This window comes from Suricata suricatta, chromosome 10 (genome assembly GCF_006229205.1).
Source record: "Suricata suricatta isolate VVHF042 chromosome 10, meerkat_22Aug2017_6uvM2_HiC, whole genome shotgun sequence".
NCBI lineage: Eukaryota > Metazoa > Chordata > Mammalia > Carnivora > Herpestidae > Suricata > Suricata suricatta.
Genome location: NC_043709.1, coordinates 34,646,823 through 34,669,956, shown reverse-complemented (window position 1 = coordinate 34,669,956; position 23,134 = coordinate 34,646,823). Strand labels below are relative to the sequence as shown.

Sequence of the window (23,134 nt, the reverse complement as noted above, 5' to 3'; positions counted from 1 at the left end):
TTTTTTCTGTGATGTAAAGATAAGCCACCACATTACCCTCAAGTCTAAAAAGAGCCAATTTTAATATTTTAAGATGAGTCACATCATTTTAAGATAAATTGTTGGTATATATTTATCTGTAATGTAATTATAAATTTGATGCAAACAAAATTTTTACTTCACAACTTTATCAGACATTTTAATAAAATATCTGAATATTGTTTTCATCAACTGGTACTATGGATGGAGAAGAATTGTGGTAATAATGTGGGTTGAAACTTGACATTGAGCTTAGTATAACAAGGCAGTGTAACAGACTAAGCAATTTGCCCAGATGGAGTTTAAGATGTGGTTGTATCCCATCAAATTAATTATCTCACACTGAAATGTTATTACAGTATGTGTGGATGACCTCTTTATGCTTGAAGGGAAAATATACAAGTGAACAGATGTAGAAAGGAAATGAAAACTTGTAATGTAACAGGAAATCTGAGTAAGCTAAACACCTCCAGTTATATAATATTTTAGAAATGGGCTATTTGCATGTTAACATTAAAATCAACATATAGTTTAAATTTTTTAAATTATTAATTAAATAATTATGAAAAGCAAATAACTTAAAGTTATTTTAAAATATATACTCTCTCTTTTATTGAAGACATTAAAATCCAAAAGTTATTTTTTTTAATCTTTTTTCTTTCCTTTCTTCCTTCCTCCTGCCATTCTTGCAGGTTTTCTCCCTTTACTTCTCATGCAAGGGACCAGATATTGGCATTTTTACTCCTTGTCAGTGCTTGATCTGCAGCCTCCAGTCTGTCTAGTCTTATCTAAATTAGTTCTCCATACTCTTGCTCTAACATCTTCAATCTAGTAGAACTCAATTACTCCACAGAGCATTCATTTTACCTGCCAACACGTACTCTTTCCCATGTGAATAAGTCAATGTACATATGTGGAGTCATCTCTGACTTCTGTTTTTATGTTTTATACTCATACCCATCCATCAACCATCTATTTTTAGGTATTCCAAAACTAACTAACCACATCTTATCACTTCCACAACTTTCACCGTAGTCTTTTTTAAAAAACTGTTTAATATTTATTTATTTTTGAGAGAGAGAGCAAGCATAATGCAAGCAGGGGAGAGGGGTAGAGAGCACGAGAGATAGGGGATCTAAAGTAGATTCTTTGCTAACAGCAGACAACCCGATACAGGGCTCAAACTCATGAACTGCAAGATCATGACCTGCACCAAAGTCTGACACTTAATTGACCCTCCATGGAGTATTAACAACCTTCTAATAAGTCTTCTGTTTTCTCTTCTGTGCCCTACACTTTTCTACCCAAAATGTGAAGGGATTTTGTAAAAATACAAGTTTGATCACATTTTATCTTTATGTAAATTCATCCATGGTTTTCCTTCCTAATCAGAAGAAATTCCAGTGCTTCTTTTAGCGTCACATACACTAAAATAGAACTCATGCAGAAAGGAATAGCATGACCTTTGTGCAAGGATTACATACAAATTGATGAAGTGCTCCATATTCTTTGAGGTTCTCAGAGTCTATACAACCATTTGCTGGTTAACGCTAAGGAAATGATATGAATCAAACCAACATGTGGCATCCAACGTTGAAGCTGTGATTTTCACTACCGAAAAATAAAAATTAATTCCAAACTACTCCTAGGCCCTACACAATCTGGTCCTTCCTGTCTCTCACACTCATTTTCTGTGATTCTTTGTGGGAAGTACTCTACTGCTGCCATATTGATTTTCTTGTTAAGCTAACTCTCTAAACCTCCCAGATCTTTGCATGGTTCACTTACTCCTTTATTTAGGTCACCTTTCAAATGTCAGAAAGGTCTTTCTGGAATAGTTTATATCATTCTACCCTTCTCCTATTTGTATATTTTTCTCTTCCCTTAGTTTGTATTAATTTTCACCAAAGTACTTTAGAGTAACTGACAGTGTCACCTCCTGATGTGTGAAACTATCTATTCTGTCACTAGAGTGTGAACTGCAGGAGGACAGAAACTTTGTCTTGATTACTAAGACCTGGAATAGAACCTGTTACATGGAGTTTTATGAAGTGAAATGTCGCATTTCTGAATCTCTTTCCCTTTCTAGTAGGCTAAATTCTACTGTGTTCTCAAGATAGTTGAGTTGGACAGGAACACAGCACTATTTTTTGACAGCCTACTCTTTTTTTATTTTTGTAAATAGTTTATTGTCAAATTAGTTTCCATACAACACCCAGTGCTCTTCCCCACAAGTGCCCTCCTCCATCACCACCACCTCTTCCCCCCCCCCATCCCCTTCAACCCTCAGTTCATTTTCAGTATTTAGTAGTCTCTCAAGTTTTGCGTCCCTCTCTCTCCCCCAACTTTCTCTCCCTCTTCCCCTCCCCCTGGTCCTCCATTAGGTTTCTCCTGTTCTCCTGTTAGACCTATGAGTGCAAACATATGGTATCTGTCCTTCTCCACCTGACAGCCTACCCTTGATATGTACTTCTCCCTCCCTCAGTCTAGAAATAGCAAGGAATGGGGCACCTGGGTGACTTAGTTAGGTGTCTGACTCTTGATTTTGACTTAGGTCATGATCTCACCAACCATGAGGTCAAGCCCTGTATCAGGCTCTTCATTGACAGAAGAGACAGTACAGAGCGCCTGCTTAGGATTCTCTCTCTCCCTCTATCCCTCCCCTTTTTGTGCATGCTCATTCTCTTCGAAATAAATAAATACACTTAAAAAAAAAAATGCCAAGGGACCAACCCTCTTATTCACCCAGCAATAAAAAGAGCCAGTGATGCAAGAAGTATGAGACTCCTCTTAAAAGTATACTTTCAGTTTAAAAAAAAATAGTAAGTGGTACAGAGGCACCTGCGTGGCTCAGTTGGTTAAGCATCCAACTCGATCTCAGCTCAGGTCTTGATATCAGGTTCGTGAGTTCAAGCCCTGCATTGGGTTCTGCACTGGGCATGAAGCCTACTTAAAAAATGTTATTAAGATATGAAGTATAATTTCCAACCTGCTTATTTCATTTAGCAATGGGTCAAGGAGATCTCATATAGTTTACATAATTTATTACAAAATTATTTTAATAGTTACATAGTATTTCATTGAAATGGCATTACTTAACCAAGTCCATGCTGATGGACATTGGGTTTGTATAAACTATACTGCAATGAAACTGAATACCTGTTTCTTGGTATTTACAGATATTTTCTTAGAACCAATGCCTAGAAATAGAATTGTTTGTCCAAAGGTGCCCAGGTGACTCAATCTGTTGTCTAACTTTTGGTTTCAGTTCAGGTCACAATATCTTGGTTTGTGGGATCAAGTCCCAGGTTGGGCACTGATCTAACAGCACGGAGCCTGCTCGGGATTTTCTCTTTCCTTCAGTCTCTCTCTGCCCCTCCCCAACTCATGTGCATTCATCCCCACTCTCTCTCTCAAAATAAATAAACATTTAAAAAAAAAAGAATTGTTTGGTCAAAGTGTATCTATGATTTAAAATAAATAGATAAACTTTAAAAAAACAATTTTTTGGCCAAATTATAGCTATGATTTAAAAGCTTTTGATACATATCAAATTGATTCCAAGGAAGATATTACCACATTTTTACTGTATTTTTTATATGTGCTATATGAGTACCCTTTTTAAATAAATCCATAGCAATACTGAATTGTTATTTTGTGGAAACTTCATTGATGAATAATGACACCTCAGTGTATTAATTTGTATTTTTGGTAAATTGAATATTGAGTAAGTTGACTATGTCTTTATAGAGATTTTAGCCATTAATTTTTGGCATTTTCAAACTGCTTATTTGTGCCTGTTGTTCATATAATGTATCTGACTTTGAGTCCAGAAACTGAATATGTGGGCAATCCACTTCTTTATCTTCTTTGAACGAAATTCAGTCCATTGTAGTCTTTCATCCCTCTTGGTCAGCCATTTGATTTCAGCTAGTTCTGTGGTCTCCTCCGCTCCCAAAGGTTCACATAAATCTGAGGCAAACACACATATCATCTGTCCTGTGGAGTTCCTGACACCCACTCCGGATGCTGCCCTGAACATTCAGGGCACTCCCTGTCACTGCCAGCTTCCCTCAGTGTCACTTGACATAATTTTTCAATGAGTTTATGCCTTATACAGAATACTCCAAGTGTCATTCAGGCAGCTTCTACTTGGGGATGTTTAGGAAAGGAGGACTTGGAGGACAATTTAGGGAGGAAAAACATAAACTAGTATCAGTAAGCTGCTCAGCCACATTCATTTTTCTCTCTTATTCTATTCTATTATAAAGCTTTTCAGAAGAAATATTATCCCATCCCTAAAAAAATGACATGGTCAAATTTTAGGTATCTGGTATTTTGACGGGGGAAATATTTTAGTAGTATGGAGATGAAATATTTCTTCATGAAAGTTACCAATGCCCTTGTCCTGTTACTCTGCTTTTATCTAAAGTTAGCTCTGGTTAATAATGTATATTGACTTGGAGGAATATGAAAATTAAATGGTTTAATATAAATTATCTTCATTTGTAAAAAAGTAGTTGAAGTGCTAGGCATTTTTAAATGATTTTTTTTTTGAGGAGGAGGAAACACTTTTATTTCCTCAATACACCTCATATACGAACACAATAATATTAAAATAGACCATCAAATAATGTTCTTTCCATTTGTAAATGCTGGTCTTCACAAATTAACTCTTCAAGAGTATTTTTTTAGTTACTTTTCCTTTTGCACTTATCAACCAATAATCCATGTTTAAACAACATGTTTACCGAACTGCATTTAAGCTTTTGGACCTGTTTTAGCTACTTCCCTTTCCTAGGTATTGTCCATATAGGTTGACAATTAAATGTGAAATAAAGATGTGAATTTCATTGGTTGTGAAAATGATCAGCATTCATAATTGTCAAATATCCTCAAAGAGTAAATGCTAAAATGTATGGAAATGGCTACTAGCTACACAACTGCAGGAGGTTTCCATACTAAACTTACAGCAGCCTCTTTGGAAGAAATAGGGACATTGTAGGGAAATTGTCTGGTTTGTTTTCTGTGTTATTTTAATTGCTATTCTTATGAACACTGATGACACAGATAGTCCCTGGTTACAATATAAATATTTGGCTGAAATTGGGCTTGTTCTGAGGAACTGTTTTTATGGTTTCATAGACAATAGTTCATGCGAAGTTTCCAGATGTGAAATGGAAAAATTACTACTTTGTTGCATAGCTCTCTACTTTACTAACAACGTGTGAACATGTGAACTAAATAACTAAGGAGTAACTCTAAGCTGTTAAGTTATATAAAGACAATAGTGAGAGCCTATTTATTGACTAGTTATTATATTTATTGAACATTGGATGACTATTGAAGGACAGGTAAAGTCTCATGGGGATAATTTGGTTCATAGGACAAGATTAATACACTAATGACATTCATATATAAATATATTTTTATATTTATAATGCAGTTCAGTAAAGCCAAGTCTCAATGTCTTCAGGTGAAATAGCAGCTCTGAACTAGGAATCAGGACACACTTTGTGGGGGGTGCTTGATAGTGATATAATAGTATAATTTTCTCATATATTAATATTTCTGCATGCTTTCGGTGGGAGTTTGGAATGTTTGGGGGAATGTATGTATGTATATATATAAAAATGTTTTTGTATGTTTATATTTGTATGTTTTGGAGTTGGGGAAAGTATTAATCAACCACCAGAAACAGTGCTGCTGCCTTGTAGACCCACTCGGGTAGGCACCTGTTTCTAGACAGTGGTGGTAGCATCCAGTTTAATTAGAAAACAAAATAAGCTGAAAGTGAATGGCATACTGTATCCCACAAAGGCTATATAAACTTTACTCAATATTTATCTGACATGTATACGTTTCATTGCTGCCAGGCAGAAGAGGGCCGGACAAGGCCTCGTCCTGACTGAGAATGACTTTTCCATGAGTTTAAATAATATTATCTTGTATGTATGTTTTTAATACTCAGTATAGTGTTACAAATAATATACTAATGTAAATATAATGTAAGTACATTGATAACCTCAAATCCCTTATTCCAGGATACAGGTGCAGCCCTTGTCCAGGAAAATGTCTTTTCTCTCTTTTCATCCTGCTCATGCTCTCCCAATCCCATAGCCCTTGTGCTGCTCAGTGACCAAGTGGTTAATTCTCAGCACCGGCACTGATGTGCTAACTGCAAAGTGCCTAATCTATTCTAGGACTATTCCAAGCAGTGATATTAAAAAAAAGAATATTTACCAAGAATTCCATTAGCTCTGCTTTATGTGCTTGACTCCCTAATCTTCTGCATTGTTAGTTGCTCTTTTTTTTTTCTCAGTATACTGGGTTTTTACTGTTTTAACTGATTTATATGTGGGCTTGCTGAATGATCCTGTCCAAACTCTAAACACTTAACTAGAATTACATTTTTGCAAAGATTAAATGTCCACTTTCCAGCCACTTTATATATGAAAAGACTTGGTCTAGTGTCCTAGGGTTTATGTTGTATAACTAGCACAGTAGTAATAACTCTTTTAAAAAAATCATAGCATCATAATTAAAAGAAAAAGTGAATTACTGGCCATTGGAGCCATCACAAAAAGCTTTATAGAAAAGTGAGGCTTCAGTCAAGTCTTGAAGCATAAAATTCATATGAATAAGCAAAAAAAAAAAAAAAAAAGCAACATTGTAGACCAGAAGAAATAATTGAAGGAAGATGTGAGGAAATTGTCCTGATAAGGCATAGGAATTTATCTAGGAAATTAAACTGATTATTAAATAGAATGGGTGGAAAGTAGGAGCTATTAACATAATTTTGAGCAGGGGCTCCTAGGTGGTTCAGTTGATTGAGCATCTGACTCGTGATTTCAGCTCAGGTCATAATCCCAGGGTCTTGGAATTGAGCCCAATGTTGTTGGGCTCTGTGCTGAGCATAGAGCCTGTTATAGTTCTCTGTCTCTTTGCCTACCTCTCTCTCTCTCTCTCAAATTAAATGAGTAAATTAACATAAAAAATTTTTTTGATGTTTGTTTATTACTGAGACAGAGAAACAGAGCATGAATGGGGGAGTGGCAGAGAGAGAGGGAGACACAGAATCTGAAGCAGGCTCCAGGCTCTGAGCTAGCTGTCAGCACAGAGCCCGACGCGGGGCTCTAGCCCACAAACCATGAGATCATGACCTGAGCCGAAGTCGGATGCTTAACCAACTGAGCCACCCAGGAACCCCAACATAATATATTTTTGAGCAAAGGCATAATAAAACCAGTTTCATTTGAGGAATATTAATCTGGTGAGCTGAAATCTGAAAGGCAATGAGTCCCAATGATACAGATCTGAAATCTTTATCATTGTAGATGTGAAGTGATGAGAGGGGCCTTGAGGTAGGAGAAAGTGTTAGGAATGAGACGTTTTATAGAACAATTGTGAAATTTAGTTTCTATCATGACCTGAAATTCTGAAAAGCATTTTTGAATTTTGGTAATTAGGAACCAGATAATGGCAGTGAAACTGGAAAGAAGAATTCTTTTGAAAAGATAGAAGGGAGAAAAAGTAAAGAATGTCAGTTTTATATGTCAGATCTGAAGCTAGTTATTTCCATATGATTTGTGACTTTTTTTTAGCAACTTCCAAAATTGATTGGTGTTATGTTCACTTTCACAAATGAGGAAGAAGAGATGTTACAAAAGATACTCGAAGTCACACAGTTAAATAAGTAGAACCGGCAAGGTTCGAACCCAGGCTTGTTGTCTCTGGGCCAGCTCTCAATGAGAATTGGGGAAATGGTTTGCCCACCGTCCTCTGTTACTAATCCGCCTGCTGATGGGGTTATGTGTTCTGTGTGTGCCTCTTGCAACGAGGACTTGAGAGAAGCGCTCTGTGTTGTTCACGGTTACACCCGCATTACTCAGAACTGTGCAAAGCAAACAGAAGGCCTTCCGTAAATCATTTTTAACCAACAAAAACAAAGGAACGAGCACACAAACAAATCACAGAGATGGTGGTAGAAACTGAGCTCTCAACGCACATTTCCCTTATTTGTCACAGCTGACCACAGTCCCTTTTACTTGGTTTTCAGAACCATCACACGTGTTCAAACATCAGCCAATATACAAAATGAGTAATGCTGCTTGATATGAGGAGTTTGTACAATCAGTGGCTACTCCGTGATGCTTGCTTCTAGAAAATGCTGACAAAATCTAAAAACACCAAGAAAACCTGCTGATAAATAACTTTTTCTTCTTCTCCACTTTCTTAACTGCCACCCTTCCAACGATAATAGTTGAGAGAAATAAACTGGATTGAACATAGTATTCCCTCCAAGGCACCATAATTTCTTCGCAAGACCCAGTAATGTATGTATATGGTTGGCTTATGCATTTGGTTGACTCTTGGTTTTATATACTCTCATGAGGATTTTACTTTTCTCCTCATTATTTGGCACTTGACTAAATAAATAGTGATCAAAGCAGAAAGATAGGTTTTTGCATGATGGTTTGGGACTCCCCCTAGGAAGAATGTTCTGGCCTTCGATGTGTTTATTTTGCATCTAGGAAATGTTGGGACTCATTGCCTTTAATAACCTGGTCCACTGAGCAGCTAGAGACCATTGTCCTTTGAGATCTGATGCATGTTTTTAATGCTACATACTATTTTTTGCCAGTGGACTACACACAAGGTTTTTATAACCCCATTTACTGTGACATTGATAAATGAGCCAGTTTCTCCTCTATCCTGAAACACTTAAGTGGAAGAAAGTTCACAGATCCTTTGTATCTTTGCATATAACATTTGCGCAGACTCTTTACCGATGATAGTTTTCCTTTTATGCCTTTTATTATCTTCTGCAAGTTCTTTGTACATCATTTTCTAATGATTAAAGGCTGGCCATGTGTTTCTGAGACTATGTATATAATAAACATATTCTGACATTAAGAACTCTATTTCATACTGTGTGTTCATGTATATATGTATATTTTTAAAAAGTTAACATTTATTACAAACTTATACCTAAGTACTATAATAACAACTTTATGTATATCGTCTCAGATAATTCACTAATCTTCCAAAACAGATTTGATTGCTATTTTCTTTTTTAAAGCAGTACACTTTATTTTTAGAACAGTTTTAGGTTGATAAAAAAAAAATGAGGGGTGCCTGGATGGCTCAGTCAGTTAAGCGTCTGGCTCTTCATATCAGCTCAAGTCATGATCACGCAGTCCGCAGGATCCAGCCCTGCGTCGGGCTTTGTGCTGACAGTCCGGAGCCTGCTTGACATTCTCTGTCTCCCTCTCTCTCTGCCACTCCTCTCTTCTCTCTCCCTCTCAAAATAAATGAATAAACATAAAAAAGGAATTGAGCCAAACGTTCAGAGTTCCCATATACTCCCTTACCGTCCTGCCACTTTACGATCAAGTTGCATTAGTGTTGTACAAGTGTTACTATTGATGAGCAAATACTGATGCATTATCATTAGTTAAAGTCATAGTTTACATTTGGGTTCACTCTTTGTATTTTGTATTCTGTGGCTTTTGACAAATATATAATGACATGTATCCACTATTATTGTATCCTGTGGAATAGTTTCATGGCCCTAAAAGTTCCCTGTGCTCCTCCTATCTTTGTGTAATAGAGAACATTACAGCTAAGAGATGAAATAATTTACTCAGGGTCACATGGCTACACACATGGGGGAGCTCTCTGCCTAGAATCTGTGATCTGAACTTATACATTACACTGCCTGATTCACTAGAGTTATTTAATGATTTTAAGGAATCCTCAGTTGGTAAGATTCTTGCCAAGTCTTACTTCATGGAAGTATACTGTGTGTGGGGAGCATTTTGCCTGTACTTTCCTTTTCTTCCATTGAAGTTAAAATGTCATGAAAAATACTACAGGGAATAGAATTTTTAATTATTGGATATTTGGTGAGACTTGGGAGTTAAAGAGAAGTTATTGACTGGAGTAGCAATGAAGATGTCAGATGTCTGTAGTCTAGAGCAGAAGCTGTATGTAGGCCGTGTCCTACTGGCTAGGGCAATGGGTGAATAAAGGATGTAGTGACAGTAAGTTTTTTAAGTGAGTGAAATAAACAAAAAGTTTTTAAATGAGTGAATGAACCAAGTTGAATGGAATAGAGAATATTAGGGTAATTATATACCTCTACCTTTGGAAGGTATACCTAGCAGTGGTTTAAAAAAATATATCTGAAGAAAGAAAAAAAACATTATCTGACGTTCATGTGGTAGATTTTGTGTAAGTTAGAAGGAACAAGGACATAATATCATTTCTCTTTACTCTATACGGAGACTTCCGGACTCCACCACTACCCGGTCCCTTGTTGCCATTCTCAGTCAGCCTAGATCTTCATTCCAACTTTGCGGGACAAAACAGACTTGCTCCAGGAAAGTTCTTCTTGGGGTTCTTCTCCTACCTTGCGCCACCCCTTTATATTACTCTGTAGGCAGTTTTGGTTCAGAGGCTGTAACACGGTAAAGAATATATAGTTTTAGGTTCTACCAGGATGGATTTTGTTTCATGAAAAGTTAGTTTATTGCTTATAAGACTTTCCCCCTAGTTTTTGCTGAGATTTTCTTCTGGGGATGATTGTAATGTTTACTAAAATTAAAACTATAGGAAGAAGAGTCAGCTTTAGAGTAAATCCTCCTGTAGGAGTATTTTAGTGCTGAATGACATCAGCAAAGATGAGCCGTGGTTGCTTGAGAGTCAGCAAAGTGTGACCTTGTTTCTCTATGTAAAGTGAGCCATTAGGATAAAGTCATCTCAAAAGCTAAAATGCCCAAAATTCTTTACAAGGAAGAAGAAATGAAGAGGAAACAAATCAAAAGAAGAAAAAAAAAATAGAAAATGAAAATGATGTTTCCCCCCATTCCTTAAAACTGTCTCATCCGTTTGTTGGTCATGAAACCATTTTTTTCACTTTTGCTCTTGCCTTTCTGGCCTCTTCTCTAATCTCTTTGATCAACTGCCACTGTGTCTTCTAATCTTGGTGTTTCCCGGGATTCTGACTTCATTCTTCTCTCTTAGCATATTCTCCTTGATCATCCTTGTTTAGATAAAAACAAAACACGTTTTTGTTTGTGTGATGATTACCAAGTAGACATCAGTCTACTTCATTTGGGCCCAGGAGGTAAAGAATCCTTCATGATCTACTGCTGAATCATCCATTTTCTCTGTTTTTCAAGGGTCGTAAGAGTGAGGCTGAAAAGTTCTTCTTGAAGGCTATTGAGCTGGATCCCACCAAAGGAAACTGTTACATGCATTATGGTGAGTGGTTGATAGTTTTTTCCATGTCCTCCCCCCACCCCCTCCCATTTACTGTTATTGTTGGTATGAGATTTAGGATTTGCTGGCAAAAAGCATTTTGAGAGGGCATGGGCTTCATTGTTACAGATTTAGCCTCATGGTGTAGTCCGAGTTTTTCATTCAAAGCAGGCATGTTATAGAGGGCTATGCATTATATTTTCAATTAGTAATTTTCATAGAACTTCAATGGGAAGAGGCATTTTTGCAGTTGTTTCTTTCAAGTCCAGTGTGAAGGGTAAATAAGGTCTGATCAGGAAAGCATCTTGTTTCTTGCCTGATGCATGGTATGTAACCAGAATATTAGCTCTCTTATATTTGTGAATGATAATGTATTGTTGCTTGACTGTATCCTTTTGGAAGTTTTAGAGGTTTACACTTTGACCACAAAATCTTGCTTTCTGGAAAACAAAAATGTACCGCAGCCTCTAGACACCTGAGATTGGGGTCAAGGATAAACTATAAATGGTATAAGAGATGTCTTTCTCCTTCAGTTTAGTCTTTGCTTTAATCAGTGCAGAATAAACTTATATAACAACTCTGTCACACTCCACTCTATCATTAGGAGTGAGTCATGTGTTAAATGAGGTGAAGTCTATAGCTGGTTTGGTGTTGGGTAAGATGTACTTATTTCTACCAGATTTGTAGTTGGAATGGCTTTCAAGGAACAGACAAAAGCATTCACTTGTGCTGATCCTTTGGGGAAAAAATGATTTTTTAACCACTCTTGGCTTTGATGTGTTATTATCAAGTAGTAAGCTGAAAGATGGATGGTGGTTAAATCTTGAGGAAATAACACTAATATCCTTCTTCTTAAAGTTAATTCTTTCTTCCATTTTGCAACCAGTAAAAACAAATCAGTGACAAGCTATGAGTGGAGAAAAATGGAAATAATAAAATGGAGGATATACTTAAGCAACCACAAGTCCATTTGCTTATTTACATTTTGCATACATGTTTATAAGTCTAGAGTCATGATGCTTTGTCTTTCCCGCATAACAGAGCATGTCATTGCACATGGGTTATTGCATAACCCACTCCCGATTTTGTTTCGTGATGCAGTGTTATTGCCATGTTAAGTTGGCAGTCAACTAATTTAAGTTTGCTGCAGAATATATTTTATTTTTACAGGATATCTCATATGAAGTATTTTAAATTAGATTTGCTCATGCATACTATTTTGGGTGCCCCTACTGTGCATTAAAGTAGGTCCATGATTATTTTCCTGAGTGCTAAAGAATTTCTTCTTATTATTGCATCTTTTGAAGTAGAAATTTTTTCCCTATCTTGCTTTGTGCACTTCCTTTACCTCAAACTAATTCTACTTAATAACTTTCTAATCTTGTTTCCATAATTTTATTACATGCTTTAGATATTTCACCATCAATTTCTCTTAATTTCATTATGGCTTCATTTGAATTGCAAGGGAAAAAATCTATCAAGTTCATTTTAAGAGTTCCCCCTTATTATTCTGACTTGTCTCTTCACCTATTTCCATTTTTAACTTATTATTATTTTTATATTACATCCTCCTCCTGAATTGTTGTGTGTGTGTGTGTGTGTGTGTGTGTGTGTGTGTGTTTGTGTGTGTGTTGGTGGTAGGGAGTAGTTCTCCCATGAGAAGATTTTGATTTAGTTTAACAAATAGTGCAACAAATTCTTTATTGTCTATGTTACTTGAAAAACAGTGGTGATAACACACATTCTGTAAATATATGTATTGAAACTGATTCTTCTTAGCACTCCTGGATTACTTAGAATTTCTTAGCACACATACATTATTAAAAGTACATGTGTTTTCTATGGGGGAAATGACTGCATCATTCAATATAATTTTATGAAATAGTTTCAGTACTTGTCCACCTCTGGAGTGGGAAATAAAAAGGACTCAACCTGAAGCATCAAAAAGTGGTAGTTAAGGCAAAATAATCTACAAATGGACAGGAAGACCATACAGAGTACTTGATATTCCTGTCTCACTGTGCTCATGTTATAAAACATGTACATTTAATATGAGGGAAATCTACTTCAAATGACTGAATTTTAGAACTGGAAAGTTGTTTTAAATGGTTTAATATAATCCCTCTGTTGTACAAATAAGTTGACTGAAGCCTAGAGAAATGACGTTGACTTGCCTATGTTAGTTGAAGTAAAGTAACTTTTGGGTCCCTTGATAACCACCAGTGCCTTTTCTTCTCTACTGTATGCTCCATTTCTTTCACAACATTGGAGATATACAAACAGATGTGCAGATGGGTAAGTAGGTAGATATTTTCAATTAGTAGGTCGTTCTATGCGATTTTAGAATGTCAAATTCATATAAATCATAACATAGCTTAAAATGTTGAGGGAAGGATTTTTATTAATTTTAATGTGTATAAGATATGTCTGATGGTGGAAGGTACTGTTTCTTTTTCAGAAAGTGAGTAGGGCTATGTAGGAAATAAATAAGATGTTATTTTTAGAAGGTGGTGTGGTGGGAAGTGGCATGCTTCTTGAAAGCAAGTAGTCAAGTAGAACATTTGTGAAGAGGTGATATTTGAAATTTGTAAGTGTAAATCAGATCTTTGAAGACCCAGGTAAGAGCATTTCAGACAAGTAACAAAGTTCAAAGTCATTGGCAAGAGCAAGCTTCTGTTCACAGTAGAGAAAGAGGGCTAATGTGACTGGATTATATTTAACCAGATGGGAAAGTGGAGAACAAAGCTTAGCTTTGTCAAACAAACTAAGGAGTTTGCATTTTCTTTTTATGGAAAAGGAAGGGACCCAGAGGAGAAGACAGCATTAGGGGAAGGTCTAGGGGAACTCTATTCCTATATTTTAGGCAAAGAAGATGGTTTGGACTTGGGAGTGGTTGTGGGAATGTAAATATTTATATTGAAATTATACACTTCTTTAGAAAATTCTAAGGTAGAAAATTCTCTAAAATTCAGAAGGAGCCCTATTTTCCATTTTTGCACCATTAATATGTAGTATATTGCCCTACTCACAGTAATGTACAATAAATATCAGTTGAGCTCAGTTAGAGATAGTCTCCATTTTAATCGGATGTGGATTCCAAAATGACTGAAAGTTTGTTCATTAGCATTTTTATTACTTCTTGTACTGAAAACATACATACTGTGATTTCTCCATCAACTTACTGGTTATGGATATTCATAGGATATTTATACTCATAGATTGAATGAATAATACTTTCTCAGCTTAAAAATAAATGTTTAAGTGAAATATACACGTCGTTTTGTCTTTTATAAAATGTTTTTGCAAATCCCCGTGAAAATGCCAGCATGAGTGTATTTTGTTCTATTGGAAATTCACTTTCCTGGGTGACTACATGCTTTTGATTTGCTTGTTAATGATACAAGTGACTTTGAAAATAATATGCAGTTGGGACCAGACAGAGTGAAGTATAGGAATTTATATTGGCTGCAATGACCATGGGAAGGCAGTATTTAAAAGTATTCTCAGTTATTTGCATTTTTAATCCACTAGTTTTGTGTTTGGGGGAAGGCATTACATTGCAGATTGTCTTTTTTGCTTCATATTGGCTTGCAACAAAGAAAGCTAGACAGGCTTATAAAACTGGTTCAAAAAGTTTGTCAAATATAGACCCTCCCAGGGGTGTCCAGGTGACTCAGTTGGTTAAGCATATAACTCTTGATTTTGGCTTAGATTATGATCTCACAAACCGTGAGATCAAGCCCTGCAGTGGGTTCTGTGCTAACAGTGTGGAGCCTGCGCGGGATTCTCTCTCTCTCCCTGTCAGCTTCTTCCCACCACCATCCCCGACTCATGAGCGTGTATGTGCATGTGTGTACATGTACGCCCACACTTTCTCTCTCCAAATAAAGTTTAAAAAAATGTAAGGGTCTCTGGTCCTTTAATCTCTGGGATTAAGATTCCTTATCTATAAAGTGTGAAAGAGTTGATGTAGGCTTTCAAACTGCTTTTTAATGCTAGGATTTTGTGTTGTTGCTAATATGTACTCAATTTCTCACTTGATTTTTCATCAAAAATTTTAAGGAATGTGGAGAAAATAGGTTTCAAGCTATGGTGTCAGTAATAGGATAGTGTTACATTCATATCTCACCAGTCTTAAAGTGTAGCCCATGTCCATATGAAACAAATCATGTGACGTTTTTATAGAAGTTAGTTTATAAATGTCAAAGATGAAGATTTGGTGCCTTTCTGTCTCATGTGAGCCTGTAATTCAAGGGATTCTCCATAGATTTCCCTATGACTCCAAAGGAAAGTTTCTGCCAAATGAATAAAGTTAAGACAAGAAGTCTGTCTCTCTCTCTCTCTTTCTCTCTCTCTCTCTCTCTCAAGAATTACTAGAAAAGCCATTTTGTCAAAAAGGATATATTGTAATTTTTTCTTTATGTGCTTAGTAGTAGAGTTTTTGTAGATTGATGTGAATTAAATCAAAATGCATTTGTTATGAGATACCTACTATGTATAAATCTGGGTAGATGGAAATTCATTAAATATTAAGGACAAAAACATAAAAAGTAAAAAGGAAGCACATTGTGATATGCTATTAAGAAGTACTCCTTTATGTTAACCTTGGATGGTTTCCTCTTTTCCCAGTAACCTCTTGACTATTTGCCTTTCTCCTCATTTTCTTCTTTCCAGTTACTCTCTCTGGGTGAAGTTGTTCATTCCAAGGGTTCAACTATATAGTGATGAGTCCTGAACCTCTTAATCCAACTTAGTATTTATTAAGCTAGATGTAGGGAGACAACAAGGAGCTTGCAAACTGATGAGGGATTATTAAAATAATTATTTAATTATAATTACAATTGGTTTTATAAAGGAGATATAGTATAATGGAGCAGCCTCGATTTAGGAGACTGGGGTGCAGGAGAATTCTGCCTGATGAACTTACACAGAAGCTATATTTGAATGAATAGTAGGAGTTCACCACTCACAAAAATTGTAGAAACAAAGGGATACTTTGGAGAATAATAAAGCAGAGATGATATTTGAGGCAGAAGGCACAGCATATGTCTGGAGAATAGTTCAAGGGCCGTAGCTAAAAACTCTGAGAAGATGCATTTTGGTTCCGTAGAAGGAGAAGCATCCAACTTAGAAGAACTACCAGGTTAGGAAATGAGTGCCTATTGAAGATTTTTCAACTGTGGATTTTTAAGGATGTTAGAATTCAAGCAGTGGGAATGGAAAAGGACTGGTCCAGACAACTGTGAAATCATTTCTAATGTGGAGGGGACAATCATTTTGTTATTCTTCCTCTTGAACCCACAGAGAAATGTAGAGTTTAAAAAATTATAATAATCTAGGTCTATTTGGCTCTACTATCAATTTTAGAATCCTGAAAATGGCTTACATATTTATCCTGATTTTTTTTTATCATGGTCTTAATTCTTCTTCTTATGAAGTAGGAATAGATCTCAATGCCATTTGACTGAAATTAAGGAGGTCCAGAATTTCCAAGTGACTCTCTGGACCTGAAATTTTCAACATACATAGTGGGAGAAGAATTTGAAAAGTCAAGAATTTTCTACAATTAAAATTATAATCTGTTTGTCTTTAGGATGGTTTATATGCCCTTAAATTGCATTTTAAAAAGTAGGTCCTTCTCCTTTGCTCATGCTCTCTACCTCTCGCAAAAATAAATCAACACACAAAAAAATTAAAAAGTAGATCCTAGCAGAGATTGTTAAAAAATATATTTAATATTTCATCAGTAAACACTAAAAGAGGAAGTTGAAAATATGTGATTAGTTGAACTCCTAAGAGGTTTATAGTTACTTTTTATTATCATAATTAAAGCTGGTCAGAAGGTGGCAGTCAGCTGAAGTCAATTATGTTTTAACATTTTATTTTTAATTACTTCAGAAACTCTAAGAGTAATTTTAAAAATTTAAATAATGAACCAAATAATGCTGTTTCCTTGATTTAAACTGAAAATACATTTTTGGTGAGTCTTTGCAAGATGACATTGAAATAATTATGTTTAATGCTTATGACCAAAATATTTTATTAAAGTATCAGTATTTCTGTCCCTTAATTGCTCCAAGAACAGCATAGACAGGTCACAGGTATATAATTAGAGTAGAATGTTTCTAAATGTCATTCCAAACTACTTCGGGTTTTTTTTATTTTTCTTATTTTTAAATTTGATTTTTATGACTTTTATTTTTAAGTTTGTTGTTACTACAATGTATCTAATATGTTAATACTATTTAATCTTCATACCTGGTGTGCATTCTGTGTGAGATATTTTTGAAAGCCTTTTGAAATTAAAACTGATAAGTTTAATGACAAAAATGGGAAAAACAGAGAAGAGATTCTTTAAGCTAGTAAGCAGAGAATAAAGGAAAAATGAAAGGATTAATGTATTTCCAAAAGAAATGCAATTGAAAGACAGGCAGTTAAGTGATAGGAAATAATTTCCATAAAAGCACAAGATAAAACATTAGTCTACTTCAAAGGTGAGAAACTATAAAACTGCAAGGAATACAGAATATAAAGACCAAAGTATATGAACAAATAATTCCAAGAGGAGATATAACAAATTTTAAAAGATAGGTAAACATACCACTTCCTTAGAAATAAGGAAATTCAAATAGCAATAAGTTCCCTTAAGTTACTCTATCATTTATTTTCCGTAATTCTCTTGATAATACATGTTAAGAAAATATTTTTTCTATGTTTAAGATTATCAACAAAAGTTAGTAATTGGAGCATACCATTGCTATTTATTAAGGCAAAAATTGGAAAGCATCTAAATGCCTGAAAAGGGGAAATGATTAAGTAAGTTAGTGTTATTCCCATTTGGTGAAATTTTTAAAATCCTAACTTATAAAGAATATATAATAACACAGACAATTGCCTATGTTACTGTACATAAAAAGTGATTAAATTTTATAAAATACCCATATCACTGGAAAAACAAAGCAAACCAAAGAAGCAATGTTAATAATAGATGTTTTAGCTTTTTGGACTCTTGCAGCCATGAATTTTTGCAGGCTTAACATTTTCTATTTATATTTTCTTTAATGAGCATACTTATTATGAAGGAATATATACACTTGATGAAATTTGAAAGAACAAGTGTCTTAAACTATATTTCAGGTAGTTTGTAGAAACAATGGCAGGAAAATTATTACAGTAAACAAATAATTACCCAAAACTTATTTGACAGAACTCAACATGTAAATTTTCAGATGTAAAATGAAATAGGAATTTCAGATGTTAAATGACATAGGAATTAGAAAGAAATCTTGCCTGAATCTCTACTAAATATCATATTTCTGTGATGAATTCATCAAATAGAATAATAACACAAGCGTTTACTAAGACTTTAGTGTCCTGAGAAATTCTCAAGGAATTCTCATTTAATCCCCACAAAAGCCAGGTGGGGAGGTTGCATGACTGCCTCCATTGTACAGAAGAGGAAAGTAAAGTCATGAAGCTGTAAGATAAATGACGCAAGGCTTCAGTGGCGGTTAATAGTAGAGGCAGCCTTTGAACCTAGGCACCCTGACCTCACCATCTATGTCAACAGAGGACATGAACAGAGATATTTTCCATCCACAGATGCTCTCTTGGCAGGTTTATTGATACATGAAATATGTATCAAATACACTGAAAGTTGGGACTCCCCCTTTTTTTATTCCCATCCTCTTGGGTGTCAGGTTTTCAAAATATGGATTTGGGGAGGGCACAAACATTTGGACCACAGCACCCACCACATTTCCTTATGACTCTAAAATGAAAAAGAATAATATTGTTATAAAACATACGAAGATTATAGGATGTTTCACAGCATTTAAATGGTTAAATCAGGTCAAGTAATATGGTATGACCTGACTTCAGGGTTCTGAAAATTTCCATGATGCAAAGTATTTGGTGTCATGCTGGGCACATCTGTGCTCATTAATGTTAGTACTATGATTGAAGCTCAGTGTTTAACAGTTATGTGTCTGCACCAATGCTGGGTGTTTTCATGTATCTTTTGTTGTGTTCATAATCTAACACTGTGCAGAAATAATACTCTCCCGATTTTGCCTCTGTGGGATTTAAGGCATCAGGAGTATAGGTGACAGTATTAAAGGCCTATGCCTAGCAAGTTGGCAGAGCAAGGATTTGAACCTCCTTTGACCTAAGGCCTATGATATGTTAATGGTTGTCCTTGCAGTTTCAACTGTACACACGTACTAAGTGTGAGCCTGGTGAGTCCCCAGTAGTGACAAAGACCCAGATGCTGGGATTTTGGAGCACTGCTGGGGGAGAAACACACACATGGAGCCCTCAGAATCAGGTACTTCAAGGCTGCCGGAAGGAAGGGCAGCTTGAGGTCATCAAGGCAGGGAGAGAGCTCGCAGGGTGCAGAGGGAGGGAAGGAGCTCATGTAAAGAGGAATGAAAAGGAAAGCTAGGAGACAGGGCACCAGAAATCACCCCACACAGTGGTACCGACATTTTCTCATTTACTCAGAGATACTTGTTTGCGAAGTGAGGAAACTGTGGCTTAAAATCAAAGAATCATGAAAGTAACCCGAGTGGCCTTGTGCCCGAGGTTCCTGCACTGGCTGCAATGCCTCCCACAACGAAGATGGTCAGTCAGTATTTTTGCAATAAAAAGATGACTGCCGAAGGATGGACTGGCCTTCAGTTAGTTTTACTCTTTCCCTTTCTCATCTCTGCTTCCAGTTTTGCATCGGAATAGAATCCACTTTGTTTTAAATGATAACCAGCTGATGCTTTGCTAAGAAAAATGTGCAGTTAAGCACTGCCTCTGTTCATTGGGGCTGCTCTAATAGCACAGCATACACTGGATGGTTTATGAACAAGAGAAATTTATTTCTCCTAGTTCTGGAGGCTGCAAGTCCAAGATCATATTATAGGCAGATTCAGTGTCTGGGAAGGCCTGCTTCCTCAGTGACAGTCTTCTCACTGTGCCTTCACATGATGGAAGTGGCAAGGTGGCTCTGTGGGCTCTCTTATAAGGAGATAGTCCCATTCATGAGGGCTCCATATGCTCCCACAGATGAACTCGTGGGTGGAGAGGGTGGCGGTACAAACTTTCAGACCATAGCAACAATTTACATATGCTTATTCTTGAAGCCACAAAAGCAAGATGATAAGAATTGAGTTAGGCTTTAGATTAGGGAGTCGGGGTGCAGTGGGTTTTGGAATGTGGCTTTCCCAGCCCCTCTGCTGATTGCTCCTTGAACATGGTTTACCTTTTGCTAGCCTCTCTGTTCCTCAGTTTCTTAATCTAGAGATAATTGCTCCTGTCTGTCTCAGCTTGAGGATTTATTTACAATTCTATAAAATAACTAGCATGTCATATATGCTCAATAAATTGTATCAAAGGCCATTTATTATTTTTAAAATATAATAGAACCTATAATAATATCTTGGAGAATGAATGAATCCTATAGGAAAAATTTTGGATAAGGATTATAAAAAAGAGACAAATCAGGGGGAAAAGAGACAATAAAAATCTAGATATGAAGAAAAAGAGGAATCTGTATTCATCAACATGTAGACAGAAAGAACAGAAAAGAAATAGTTGCCTACAAGAAGAATGAGTATTCTAGGTAACAAGTAATTGGGAACAGAGAGAGAGAGAAAGAGCAAGGAAGGCAGAGAGGGAAAAAAAGAGAGAGATACTGTCTTTCCTCTTAGCTATATGGATTTGATGATGGAATGCACTTTGAGATTCTGTTTATGTTCTGCCTTCCACTTAATTGAAGACAGTTGTTCCCCAAGTTTGCTACTCTGCCATTAACTCTTCTGTGCCTCAGTGACACGTCTGTGAATGGACACCTTAGAGTCCCTTGGGATGGTTGGTGTTGGAGGGCGATGAGAAGACGCAGAGCTCTTCCTAGGAAGAGGGTGTCAGCTTGGCTTTTGGAGCCGCCTCTCTCCATTCTCGTTCCCACTGTGAGTTAGTCTCCGAGGCGCACACCCTTCCTTACTGACTTCCCCTGTGTTTGGCACCTTATGTCTACCTCATCTCTTTCTCTACAACTCCCTTGTCTAGGAAATGACGCTACTCACCTCTGCACCTTTGATTAGGTCACACTCCTCAGCTAGCTCTATCTTTTCTTTCATCTTTAGGTCATAGGTCATAAAACTCTCCAGATTGTTTGAAGCCCGATGTGAAGTTTTTTCCTTTACACAGTGTACTTTATTTTTATTAAATATATACATTATTTGCACTTATAGTGGGTTGTGAGGCTTTCCCTCCCTGCCCCTCCCCCACTCCTCTTTCTCTTAGATCTTTTTACTTCCTCCCCAGTCTCCCTTCTTCTCTTCCTTGCCTCCTTTTACTTCCCACTCCTCATCTGACAGTCTTCATAACTCCCTCAATAAATATAATAATGCATCCCTGTCCTTCCTAGCCTCCTTTCCACTTGCACACAGAGCCCTGGCCTGCTGTTCCTCTAATCTCCTTCTTTGCCACCTGTCCAATTCAGGGCAAATTTTTGGTCTCCTGTTCACATACAGACAGATAGGGGACCTCCCACCTCAAAGTGAGCAGTCCAGATTGATCTCCTGGGTATGGATCCCTTTCTTTACTCACCTGGTCCGCCTGTTTTCTTGGCCAGTGACTACCACACACATTTGTCATGTTGGGTTTGTCTCAGTAAACCAGAGCTGTTATTAAATCAGCTGCCAAGAGTACAAAACCACAAAGCAGCAAAACTCATAGAAGGGAAGCGGAGAGAGATTGGTCTTAATGACTAAGAGCAGGAGCACCTGGCTGGCTCAGTTGGTAGAGCACGGGACTCTTGATCTTGGGGTCCTGAGTCCACGCCTCACCCTGAGCATAGAGATCACTTTAAAAAACCTGAGATGCAAGGGATGCTCAGAAAGAGAGACACTCAGCAACCTTTTCTTCAGAGAAGCAAAAGGGAAAATTCCCTCCATATGTTTAACCCTGCCAGGTCTAATCAGCATACATTAAAACTTCTCTTTATAGCAGTGTCTCCTTTGGACAGCCACTCTAAATCTGACCATTGCCTTACCCCCTATCCTGCCTTCTCAGTTGATTACTCACCTTCCTGAATAGAAACATCGTATAAGAGGCTTGCTTCCGTTCCACTTTATCCATCTGGCTTGTTGCCATAAGACATCACCAAAATCAGCCCAAATATATCCCCCATCTTCCAGGGTCTTCCCCTACTCCAGTCATCTGAATCTTTAAAAAAGGGTCGACAATGATATATGGATATTGCCAATGGTCTTTTTCATGATCTGGCTGCTGACTATATGACCATAGCCACTTTGTGAAAATTCCAGTGATACCCTTACTCTATGTATATTCAATTTTGATTATAAGTTAAACAAAAACCAAGTATTTACATCCATTCAGATATGTGTTTAGCATGTAATACATTGCACCTCCTCAACTTTATATCTCTTTTGTGCTTAAAGTTTCTCCATAATCTCCTTTTTCCTCTACTAACTTGGAACTGTTTCAAGGATAAATGTTGCATTTATCTTCCCCCTGCTCCAGTGCTAGTATCACTATATCTTACGTGTATTAGGCACAATATATTTTTCTTGGATTGGATACATTAACCCATTGTTTCTTCTTCTTTTCCCAGACTATTGAATTTATTCCAAAGTACAATGGGGTAAAATAGATTTTAGTCAAATTACATTAGTTTGAACTATTGTGGAATTAGCATATCTTTGAAACTATAATTGATGTCTGGGTTATTTGTTCCAAGCAAAATTCAGAGATCTAAAACCAGCGCTGCCATGTTGCTTATATTCATAGAGAGCTCAATGTAATGGCAACCTTGGGAATTTTGCAATACACGGCATGC

At 36.6% G+C, this 23,134-nt stretch overlaps 1 protein-coding gene and 1 non-coding gene across 3 annotated transcripts in view; both read left to right on the top strand.

The window, feature by feature from the left end:
• The window catches only part of TMTC2 (transmembrane O-mannosyltransferase targeting cadherins 2), a 400,088-nt gene that overhangs the window by 294,381 nt on the left and 82,573 nt on the right, over positions 1-23,134 (top strand). Inside the window, exon 9 of one of the 2 annotated variants that reach the window (XM_029955395.1) lies at positions 11,205-11,286. The exons of the other annotated variant lie outside the window; for it this stretch is intronic. Within the exon in view, the coding sequence (XP_029811255.1) occupies positions 11,205-11,286 (82 nt within the window). The remainder of the gene's footprint in view (positions 1-11,204; positions 11,287-23,134) is intronic. 2 annotated transcript variants of the gene reach the window in all.
• On the top strand, positions 1,422-1,528 carry LOC115305827. The gene has a single exon (XR_003915016.1). It is a non-coding gene; the product is annotated as a U6 spliceosomal RNA (small nuclear RNA).